Source organism: Ipomoea nil, unplaced genomic scaffold, assembly GCF_001879475.1.
Source record: "Ipomoea nil cultivar Tokyo-kokei standard unplaced genomic scaffold, Asagao_1.1 scaffold3338, whole genome shotgun sequence".
Classification (NCBI taxonomy): domain Eukaryota; kingdom Viridiplantae; phylum Streptophyta; class Magnoliopsida; order Solanales; family Convolvulaceae; genus Ipomoea; species Ipomoea nil.
Genome location: NW_017619766.1, coordinates 116,040 through 126,542, shown reverse-complemented (window position 1 = coordinate 126,542; position 10,503 = coordinate 116,040). Strand labels below are relative to the sequence as shown.

General features: G+C 33.6%; 2 protein-coding genes across 4 annotated transcripts; one reads left to right on the top strand and one right to left on the bottom strand.

The window, feature by feature from the left end:
- Window positions 1-211: 211 nt before the first annotated feature.
- On the bottom strand, window positions 212-3,156 carry LOC109170757. 2 transcript variants are annotated; one of them, XR_002052486.1, is made up of 3 exons: window positions 2,942-3,156; window positions 2,478-2,608; window positions 212-347 (listed from the first exon to the last, which is right to left on the bottom strand). XR_002052486.1 is itself a non-coding variant. In XM_019319908.1 (2 exons), exons 1-2 carry the CDS (start codon window positions 1,279-1,281, stop codon window positions 288-290), a joined length of 414 nt encoding a protein of 137 aa, XP_019175453.1. In that variant the 5' UTR covers window positions 1,282-2,462; the 3' UTR covers window positions 212-287. The 2 variants fall into 2 exon arrangements, 1 of the variants encoding a protein (XP_019175453.1); XM_019319908.1 differs by lacking the exons at window positions 2,478-2,608; window positions 2,942-3,156 and adding an exon at window positions 928-2,462.
- A 1,997-nt stretch (window positions 3,157-5,153) lies between these two features.
- Window positions 5,154-9,960, top strand: LOC109170758. Of its 2 annotated transcripts, none has more exons than XM_019319910.1 (5): window positions 5,154-5,311; window positions 5,630-5,712; window positions 6,463-6,596; window positions 7,730-8,176; window positions 9,067-9,960. In XM_019319910.1, the coding sequence occupies exons 2-5, from the start codon at window positions 5,686-5,688 to the stop codon at window positions 9,479-9,481; spliced, it is 1,023 nt and encodes a 340-aa protein (XP_019175455.1). In that variant the 5' UTR covers window positions 5,154-5,311; window positions 5,630-5,685; the 3' UTR covers window positions 9,482-9,960. The 2 variants fall into 2 exon arrangements, with proteins under 2 accessions (XP_019175455.1, XP_019175454.1); XM_019319909.1 differs by having other exon boundaries at window positions 7,715-8,176.
- The last annotated feature ends 543 nt before the right edge of the window (window positions 9,961-10,503 follow it).

Below are 10,503 nucleotides of genomic sequence, written 5' to 3'. Positions count from 1 at the left end.
CTAAACTCTAACGTGACTATGTTAATAACTTAAATATTATCTACTTAAAACACTTATTCATAAGTAAATAACACAAATTAATTCATCATGACAACGAATTGAGTCATTGACACCATAGAGTCCAAAACATAAAAATTCAACATAATAGAGAATTAAAATATTACAAAAGTACAAAACATAACTACTTAACTACATAAGTTCATAAGTCCATTACATCATTCCAATATTCCAACATTCACATCCTCTTCAATCTTCATCTTCATTTTCATCATTATCATCAACAAGATTTACAACATTTGAATCTTCAAAGGACAAATTTGATGTTGAACTTGAACTTTCTTCAGTATCTACATAAAAATTCAACATAATAGAGAGTTAAAATTAAAATTAAATTACAATACATTAAAATATCAACTACCTAAAATATAATCAAATATTTCATTATTTTGCAAAAAAAAAAAAATAATAATAAGTTACCAATAGTATAGCCATGCAACCAATTTGTAGTGCAAATAAGTACTTGCACTTTTTCAGGCAAAGTACAACTCCTATACTTGGTGAGCACCAATAGAGAATGCCGACTCCGATGCAATAGTAGTAATTGGGATAGCCAAAACATCCCGTGCCATCAATGCAAGTGCATGATATCTATGCATACGTTCTTTCCAATAATCCAAGATATTCAAATCCTCATAGTATGCATATTCAAGTTTTGGCTTCTCCAAATAAATTTTCAATTCTGACTTTCCAACAGTCTTAACAGTTTGACTATCATACCTTTTAATTGCCTACATTAGTTAGAACTTAGAAATTAAAATTTAAAACATTAAACATGTTATCACAAATTCACAATCACAAATGCAAATTGCAGATATAGAAAATATATATAAATTGAAGTGTTAGAAACCTAGAACTTAAAATACTTACTTCAAATGCTCTTTTTCTTTGACTTTTACCTAAACTTTCACTTTGCATACTTGAAGATGTGACTTGGGAAAACCGTGGTTGGGAAAGAGGTGGAGTAATAATATCCGCATAAGCACTAAAAAGCTTGTTCAACTTTGTCTTCAAAAGTGAAATCATTTCTTTAAGTTTAGTTGGATCACTCTGAACCTCCCCATATAAATGCTCCAATGTTACAAGCTTTATCCTTGGATAAAAAATAGCTCCAAATGCAAGCACTAAGCTATATTCACTCCAATATTTATCAAATTTGTCAAACATCTTTTTACACATTCCACTTATCAAGACATCTTCATTATCCAAGTTTTCTTTCAACATACTTTCAATCTTCTAAACTTGCATAAAATATAGATTTGAGGTAGGATAGGAAAAACCGGAAATCAAAATTGTCACCTCATATAATGGCTCAAGAAACTCACATATTTTCTCACATCTTTTCCATTCTTCATTTGAAGGGCAAAATTTATATTGTCTATCATTCAATTGAAGAGAAGCAAATGCCCTTTTGTACTTAATAGCACTTTCCAACATTAAATATGTGGAGTTCCACCTAGTAACCACATCCAATCTCAAACCAATACTAGTATCAATGTTACCAACTGCACTTATACATTCTTCAAACTTCTTCATCCTACCCTCAGAACCTTTCAGATATTTCACATATTTGACAGACTCTCTAATTTTATGCAAAGCTGAATTAACCACTTTCAACCCCTCTTGTACAATGAGATTTAATATATGGGCTGAACAACGAATGTGGAAAAACTCTCCATCACACAACAAACTATCATGCAAAGCTAATTGCTCCTTTAAAATGTTTTGCATACTACCATTACTAGATGCATTATCTAATGTCAAAGAGAACACCTTTCTTTCAATTCCTCAATCCTTCAAAAATTGAAATATTTTTGCAGATAATTCACATCCTGTGTGTAGTGGGGGCATCTTAGCAAAGCAAAGTATCTTGCTATTCAATTTCCAATTCACATCAACAAAGTGTCCAGTTAAGCAAATATATCCCTCACTAGTGCATGCAGTCCATACATCAGAAGTTAAACAAATTCTATTTTTAATATTTGCCAACACTTGTTTAAGCTTCTCTTTTTCTTGAAAATAGATCTTAGTAATGTCAGACACAAGTGTGTTTCTAGAGATACAAGGGACATCGGGATTCAAATACTTCTGCCATTTTCTAATACCCTCATATTCAACAAATGAAAATGGTAAATCATGTTTGATGACTGCAGAAGCTAACAACCCCTTAGCAACATTTGGATCTACTTTCCTAGATTCAAGTTTGCCTTCATGATTAACAAACATTTGCCCAACATCATGAAACTTTAACATCCTACGTATTTCTTTGTGTCTCTTTAATGAAGAAGTTCCATGTATTTTCCCCCCAGCTTTAAATTCTTTCGAACAACCATTGCTTTTTGTCCTTGGAATACCATCTTCACCAATTGGAAGCTTTGTAAAATAAGTCCACACATCAGAGGTAAGTTGTTTAGACTTACCTTTCTTTGTAGAATTATTCATTCCTGGCATTCCATCAACATCATCATCGGCAATGGTATGAGTAGTTTGGTTCGCATTAGTTTGGTTCAAAGACACAGAATCTATCACGAATCACGAATTCACGAGCAATCTGAGTAGACGGAGCAGTACACATGAAATCAGTAATTATATACACAAAACACAATACGACAGTACAAAGAAATTATATACATTAAATGTCTAAATTCTGATTAAAGAGAATGATTATATATTTATATCAGTAAATTATCATTATCAATACATTGTAAAGGGAAAGACAAAAAATGTCAGTAGTTCAATACAAATTACAATGTCTAAATTCTGTATTTCTATCTAAATTATTATTATATACATTATTATATACACTAAATAGTAAATATCATTACACTGTAAAGTGTAAAGGGAAAGAAAAATAATTAAATCAAAGGGAAAGAAAAAAAATTACCTGGACAGTGGGCAGTGGCGTCGCGCCGTTGCTGAGCGGTAGACTCGCGGACCTCACGGTGGGTCGCCGGTGACTCGCGGTGGCGTCTAACTGATGGGCGATGGACGGATAGACCGTGGACGGATGGACGGACGGACGGACGGACGGTGGCGTCTGAGGCTCTGAGCGTCTCGCACTCTCGCAGAAACGAAGGCGGGTGTTAGGGTGAGTCGTGAGTGGGTGACTGCCTGACTAGAGTTAGAGTTTTTACTTTTTAGAGTTTTAGTCTTTTAGAATTTAGATATTAGAGTATAAGAGTATTAGAGTATTTTTTTTTTCTTAAATAATAATAATAATATAAGCGGGCTGGCGGGCTAGCCCGTGGACTAGGCGGGGCGGGTAAAAAAGCCCGTTTTTAATATGAGATTCTAAACCACGAGCCCGGTCCGTCTTTTTTGCGGGACAGGGCAGAAAAGTCTGGCGGGCTAAGCCCATTTTGACAGCTCTAGGTCTGTGCCTAGTGGGCGCGTTTTGGGCGCAAGTGTTTCATATTGCACTTGCTGGGCACTTTAGAGTGGCCACCCACTGACAAGCACTATGAATTACTGTTTTTTTTTTTTAAACTTGCCGTTGCTGGCCAAAATTTTTTTAAAAAAATATTTTTTTATTTAATTTTGTTATTATTTTTTAAATGTATACTATGCAAATCCAACTTCTTTATTTAATTTATTAAATTTAAATTTATTATTAAATTTATAATTATCAATTAAATTAAATTTTGAAATGTTTAATTTAAGTATAAATAATACTAATAATTATAATTTTTAAAATAATAATAAATAATTATCTAAAAATAATAATAATAAATAAAGAAATAATTAAAATATAATTTGTGTAAAATTGTGAGTCCATAAAAAATATGTAAAAAAACTCAAACGGTTGTGAAGAAGGATTTTTTAGATTAGGTAAGATAATATATCATGGGGTCCACAAAAAAATTGGAGAAAAAATTCATGTTGTTAAGGTTGCTTTTAGAGCAAGCGCATCATTATTTTATTTATTTATTTATTAACTTAGGTGATTCGAACTTTGTTTAACTATTTTTTTTTCACAATTGGAGGAGGGAGAAGACTATTTGGAGTGGACAGAATAGTTAAGAGGAAAAAAAAAATTATTTCATTAATGTTGAATCTTTGTGGGTCCACAATTATGAAAAAGGGAAGACCAATCTTGCACAGGTGCGTGTGCGACACATTTAATGGGCACGTAAATAATCAATTTTTTTTCTCCCTCTTTTTTCTCGCCCATCCACATTCTATATGGCATGCAAAAATTGAGCAATCAAACCCATTCTTTGAGAGTTGGAGTTGCTCTTAGCAATTTGACACTTTTTTCCTTTGTTTTAAAACAACATTTTATATTGTCATTTAGCTTGTAGCTCAATGGCATCTTTGTGACTCTTCCGAATGAGAGATCACATGTTTGAACTCTAGTGGGATATTGACTATTTGTGCTTCAAGTAGGAAAAAATATTTTATATTAAGGTATTTTAAGATGAAAAACAGGTTTAGGGAAGGTCAAATAAGCCCATAAACTTTACTCAAGAAGTTAATTAGATCCTTAAACTTTTAGAAGTTGCAATTAAATCCCCAAACATGTTATTTTGGAGCAATGAAACCCACTAACCTATTGGTGACTTGTAATTGTAGGTCAACTAGGGTTCCGGCCAACTCCGACAAACATCCAACCAAATTCCGGCAAGCTAGGTCAAATACCAACAACCGACGATCGTCAACGGGCACCTGTCGCGTTTTGCTGGAGAAGGCAACTAACTCCATTAGCCGGAGAAGGCAACTAACTCCATTAGCCGGAGAAGGCGACCAATTAAGTTGGTTGCCTTCTCCGACATAATGTGATTAGGCTGATACTTGACCTAACTTGCTGGAATTTCGTCGGATATTTGTCGAAAGTTCGCTAAAATTGGCTGGAACTCTAATTGAACTGTAATTACAGCTTACCAATAAGTTAAAGAGTTTCGTTGGTCCAAAATAACATATTTATAGGTTTAATTGAACTTTTAAAAGTTTAAAAACTTAATTAACTTTTTAGGTAAAATTTAGGGACTTTTTTTTTTTTTATATAATTTAATTAAAAAATGTAAAAAAAAAAAAAATCAAGAAAAAAAAAAAAAAAAGAGTCTTCCATAATTTAAACATTCTGACCCTTTTCCTTCTCTCTCTGCTATCTAAAGAGAGATAAAGAAAGTGCTCTTCTACACAATATGTACAGCAATCAATCTTCAACTTCTATAGTTCTATCTACATATAAAATCCATTGAAACCCCCTCGTACCCACCCTATCATCATCAAACCTCTCCTTTCCGAATCCTCTGTAAGCACTTTTCTCTTCTGAGCTTTCTACACATATGCACATAATATTGCATATTTGAATACTTGTATTGTTTGTGTAAGCAGTAAATATAATTTTGAAACAATTGCCGGTGTGGGTCTTGGAATTCGAGTTTGCATTGAGCTTGGTGCGGCTGCTGTGTATTTTTCTTAAGAAAGATGGAATTTTTAGGCGTAAATTGAGAAAACCCTATAATTTGGAATATTCCGTTTAGAGGAACAGTCTTAGCGATTCGAAGAAATTGGATTTATGTGATGTTCTGGGATGAATTTCTGAATTTTGTCTTTATATTCTGGAAAGGTTTTGCTGGAGTTATGAATTTGTTTGGTAAATGATTGCGGATAGGGACGGAAACAATGGCTTTGGCAACCCTTCATTTGCAGGTAATGGAAATTAAGCTATTTTTTGCTAAAATAATCCTTTAAATTTTATTAACGAATATTGTGTATTGAAAATAGTTGCATTTATGCATGCTTTTCCATTTCATGTGAAAACTAAAGTTTCATAGGCATCATAGTTCAGTTGTCACATTTATTTAGTAGGTCTTAAAAAATAGAACACTCTGATTAACTCTGTGAGAATTGATAAAAGAAAGAAAAAACATCTTTAGTAGTTGCACTGGTCCCTGGCATCTTGAAGATGATATGACGACCTGGGGGTTATTGCTGTTTTTTGCACAAAACTGGTTAGATGTTTTTATTGGTTATTTAGATTTTAGGTTAACACATGTAGTTTTACACAGTATTAAAATGCTAAGTTGCTTGAACTATTTTAAGTGTTAGTTTGTCTGTGGTATGTTTTGGTCTCCATTGATGAACATGTTATATTTTTTACCTCACCCCTCATTTGAACAAACTATATATATTACAAACATTTATGTTTGGACGGTTTGGTCTATAACTTTGTTTCAATTTATTTAGTTTCATTGTTGATTGATTGTAAGCTCATTGTTTATTGTTGACTTTCTTGTATTGATGTCATCTAAGTGCCTTTAAGAAATAGACACTGGGTGAACACGCTGTCTTGCCTCACTTTCTAATGTTTGAGGTCCAAAGAACTCTTTTAGCAATTGAATGCAAGTTTTCTTTCACTCCATTAATGAATCATTTATGTGTTTTTTTAATTGTTCGCAGCATTCTTATAAAACAAATCCTTTTCAATCTTCATCGTCGAGCAGTGGGAACAAATTGACACGTTCTGTGACAACGGTTCGCTATGTTGGGAGGAAAGATAAATTTACCTCATTGAAGTGCAGATCCTTTTATAGGTAATCCTATGTCCTATTCAGGATAATTCATTTTGCATATTTTTAATTCTATTAACTCTTGAACTCTATATGGAAATCATAGTGTATCTTAATGAGTTAATGTATTACTTTCAAATAGGGTTATTTGTCTGCATGAGAATGTTATTAGCCCTGACTTTACGTGTTGATAATGCAATAATCAATATAACATAACCAACATAGCAGTCAATATAGGATTTTTGAACTGCTTCTTCTTCTTTTAATACATATAATTAGATGTATACATGGCTGATAGTGGATGCTTTTGGCTTACTGCTGACCCATAGTGAGGAAGAAATATTTATCAAAACTTACAAATGGACTTCCTTATTAACATTTAGATCAAGTGATTTCATGATACCATCAATCTTTGTTTCATGGTTTCTTGGCCTATTTGAGTTTTACATTATCTTTTGGAGTGGTGGGGAGACCTGTAGTGAGATTTAGAGATAAAGACCCCTTGGACTTACCAGTTATCTGTACTTCAATTTTTGTTGGGGTGACCTCTTGGTCATGGTTTAAATCCTTGAAAGATTCCCTGAAGATAGGAAGAGTTTTGTGCATCCATTTTGTTGGAGTTGGCTACTTGATTTTACACAATGCAATGCCAGTTTCATTTTTTTAAGTGGAGTTCAATAGTTGGTAAAAAACTAAAATTTAGAATAGTTTGTCTTAAAAGTTACAGAAATTGGCACTAAATGGTTTATTGGTACTTAAAGAGTACAAGCAAAGTTGTAATTCTAGGAATGTGGTTAGTTCAAGGCTTAAAGCATGGCCCTAATAAACACATGGAAAATTAAAGTGAAATGTTTGCATTTCTTTCCCTTGTCATTCATTTTGAAAAGTAATTTTGACATTCTAAGTTGGTGTAATGAATTATACTGACATACGGCCATGAACTTTTAATTGTTTAGTCAAGCATGATGCATCATCATTTAAAAAAAAAAATGAAGAATCCAATAATATGGTCTATCCACTCACCCTATGGTCCCTATCATTAAAAAGTATATAAAAACAAAAGGAGAAGGATATATATTTTCAGATTATAATGAATAATCATTTACAGTTAGAGAATGTAATTTTTGTGTTGGATTGACCAGATATGTGGTTTGCAGTGGAGGAGCTCCTCTTTTCCTTAAACCAAAAGCCAAAGTATTGAAGATCTTGGCCTTCAAAAGTAGTAGCCAAAATAACTCTGGGGGCAGTAGTGGATCAAAGACCAAGAAGGAATCTATCAAGCTTTCTATTGTATCCCAAGGGAGTGAGGAAACGTCAGTGGAATCTCCAAGGGCACAGAATCTTCCCATTTCTTATACTTCTGAAACAGTTGACACCACCAGTGGCACTCTCGCTATACAGAAAATTTTCAAACACTGGTTGGCAATACTTCGTACACCATCCCCAGACGAGGCAATCGGTGAAACTGTTGAAGGACCATCTTCAACAGAAGCTGTTGAGCCACAAAACCTGGTGCAACAGAAAGAAAGAGGCAATATCCTACAGGCAGTTTGGAGCTATTTTATTGGTCTGGATGCAACAATAAAGATAAATTTATTGATCTTGTAAGTATGATGACTCACTCTCTCTTATCTTTTTCAATGTGTGCAGTGTTCCATACACTGGCTACAGTGGGTTAATTTATTACTTGTCTTGACACAACGTTATCTCTATCTGCATAATTGGGTTAAGTCAAGACGTCCATTAGGTTCACTTACATTATAAGGGCATATCTTGTGTCTAGACACAACAGCCATCTCTGTATCAGTATATCATAGATTGCACCTGATGTTTGATACAGGGGTGGAGTCGTGGAGAAGTTAGGCCATTTTGATTTTGTGTCATTTTCTAAATTTATTTATGACTGATTTCTGCATTTGGAAATATGAACTACTTCATGGGTTTCACTAGCCATCCCATTTGTGAAGGAATCAGGAACTGAGTTTTGAAATTTCTGTTCTGTTGGAATGCAGCATCAATGCCAACATGAAATTGAAGGATGGAATTTTGTTAATATTTCATCTTGATAAATATATTGAGTAATTTGTTTAAATCTAATGAGTTGGTTAGTTGATTCTACCTTTTACATCTACAACTATGGTTCTTCAGTCAATGGATTCAAATTTGGGGCTTCATGGCTCAAAGTCTTCTTGGATCTGCTGATTGAGACTACCAATAAATTATTCGGCCATATATAGCCAATCAGAAGCACCACTGAGCTAAATCCTTTTACTCATTGTGAAACTTGAGTATTTGCATCTTGAGTGATGAATATGAGTAAATGTAATCAATGAACATTTTATACTTTTTTTATTTTGATTAGTATCGTGAAGAAATTAAATAATAGATACAGAATTAAATACTGGGCTTAAAAGCATACGAATGTTGTACAGGGTAGGGTATATTTCAGTTGCTTTTAATATATCTTTAATTTTAACTTTCTTGTATTTTGCAGCGTACCCTTTTACCTGGCTGTTAATTTAGTTTATGGAGCTGAAGTTTCAAAAGAGTTGATGCCATTATGGATTCTTGGACCATTTGTTGTTGCATTGTATATTAAGATGCTCCAAGGCATTTGTGCACTTTACGTATTCTGTTTCAAGCAGACAGTAAGAGTCGTCAAGAACTTCCCAACGTACTACATGTTGGCTAATGAATATATTGTTCAAGGGAAGATCAAGGAAGAAATCAGAGCACGCTTTTTGCAGCCTGTGTTAGATATTAAGAACATAGACTACAAAGAGGTAGCAAAAAGTAGGATGGAGGATTTAAAAGTCATTTTGGCAGAGAAATACCTGGATCTCGCGGAATCAATATGGCCCTATTACTGCAGAGCAATCCGGACTTTGAAGAGGGCCAACCTTATCTAGACTCGACAAATTTTACGGTAAAGAGCTATGGATGCTGAGGGACATCTTTTTTGCTTATTCACTTTTTCTTGGAGGGGAAGAGTTGAAACCCCATTTTGGGCTGGGGTAGTCATTCCCTAAAGAGAACAGAATACTATTGCAACACAGCCAGACTTGCAGGTTTTTTTTGTAACTTTCTGAATTGCAGTTCAAGTTAGTTTGCATTGGATGTTCGTTCATTCATCACATCCTGATTAAACTTAGGCCTCGTAGGGATGCTTCTCACTGTGTTTAACCAGTCAAAATCTCTAACACTCCATCTCTTCTTGTCACATCGGTTTCTTATTTTTGGAAGATTTTTGTTGTTTAGTTGTGTGTGAATTGTGGAATATGTTACTACTGCCCTTTCATTTTCCATCAGATTTGGCCCTCTATTTGATTCCATCCTCTGATGTCTTTCTGGTTTGGTAAAGTGCATCTGTTCAGGATTGGTTTTCGTAGATTTTGTTTTGCGTTTTTGTTTTTTCTGAATTCTGCACTAGCATTTGCATCCCGATGAGATTAATTCAATCTAGTCTAGTCTCGGTTGTGCCCTATTTGAGGACCGCTCTCTCAAAGATGTTGCTAGTTTGAATTTCTCAGTTTTCACCTTATCTTTGATGTTCTCTATTTTACTTTGTATTTCTTTTTATTTATAATGGGATGAAAAAGTGTCTGGATCTCCAAAAGTCATGTTGCTGTGCTTTTCTTTGGAGTAATAGGATAGTATATTTATATATTGGTATAAAGGAGAATATTTGTGCAAACTTTAGGAATACATAATCACTTGGACCTTATCAACAATGTTCAAATTACAATTATGTGCACCTTATCAGTTATCAACCAAGAAAGTATTGGCCAAAATTGATACTCATAATCTTCTCCCATTATTGTATATTAATAATAATGATACTCTACTCACTTGAGCACCCTTTTGTAATAAAAAAATCATTATTGACATTATAAATAATGGATTATAGAACATATAGGATAATTATTTCTTA

Excerpts from the sequence above, each read along its gene's own strand:
- LOC109170758 (XM_019319909.1), top strand. The coding sequence starts at position 5,686 with ATGGCTTTGGCAACCCTTCATTTGCAG. Across the intron at positions 5,713-6,462 it reads TGGCAACCCTTCATTTGCAG|CATTCTTATAAAACAAATCC; the intron begins GTAATGGAAATT and ends AATTGTTCGCAG. Across the intron at positions 6,597-7,714 it reads AAGTGCAGATCCTTTTATAG|ATATGTGGTTTGCAGTGGAG; the intron begins GTAATCCTATGT and ends TGGATTGACCAG.
- LOC109170757 (XM_019319908.1), bottom strand. The coding sequence starts at position 1,281 with ATGTTGAAAGAAAACTTGGATAATGAAGATGTCTTGATAAGTGGAATG. Across the intron at positions 348-927 it reads AAAGAAAAAGAGCATTTGAA|ATACTGAAGAAAGTTCAAGT; the intron begins GTAAGTATTTTA and ends ATTTTTATGTAG.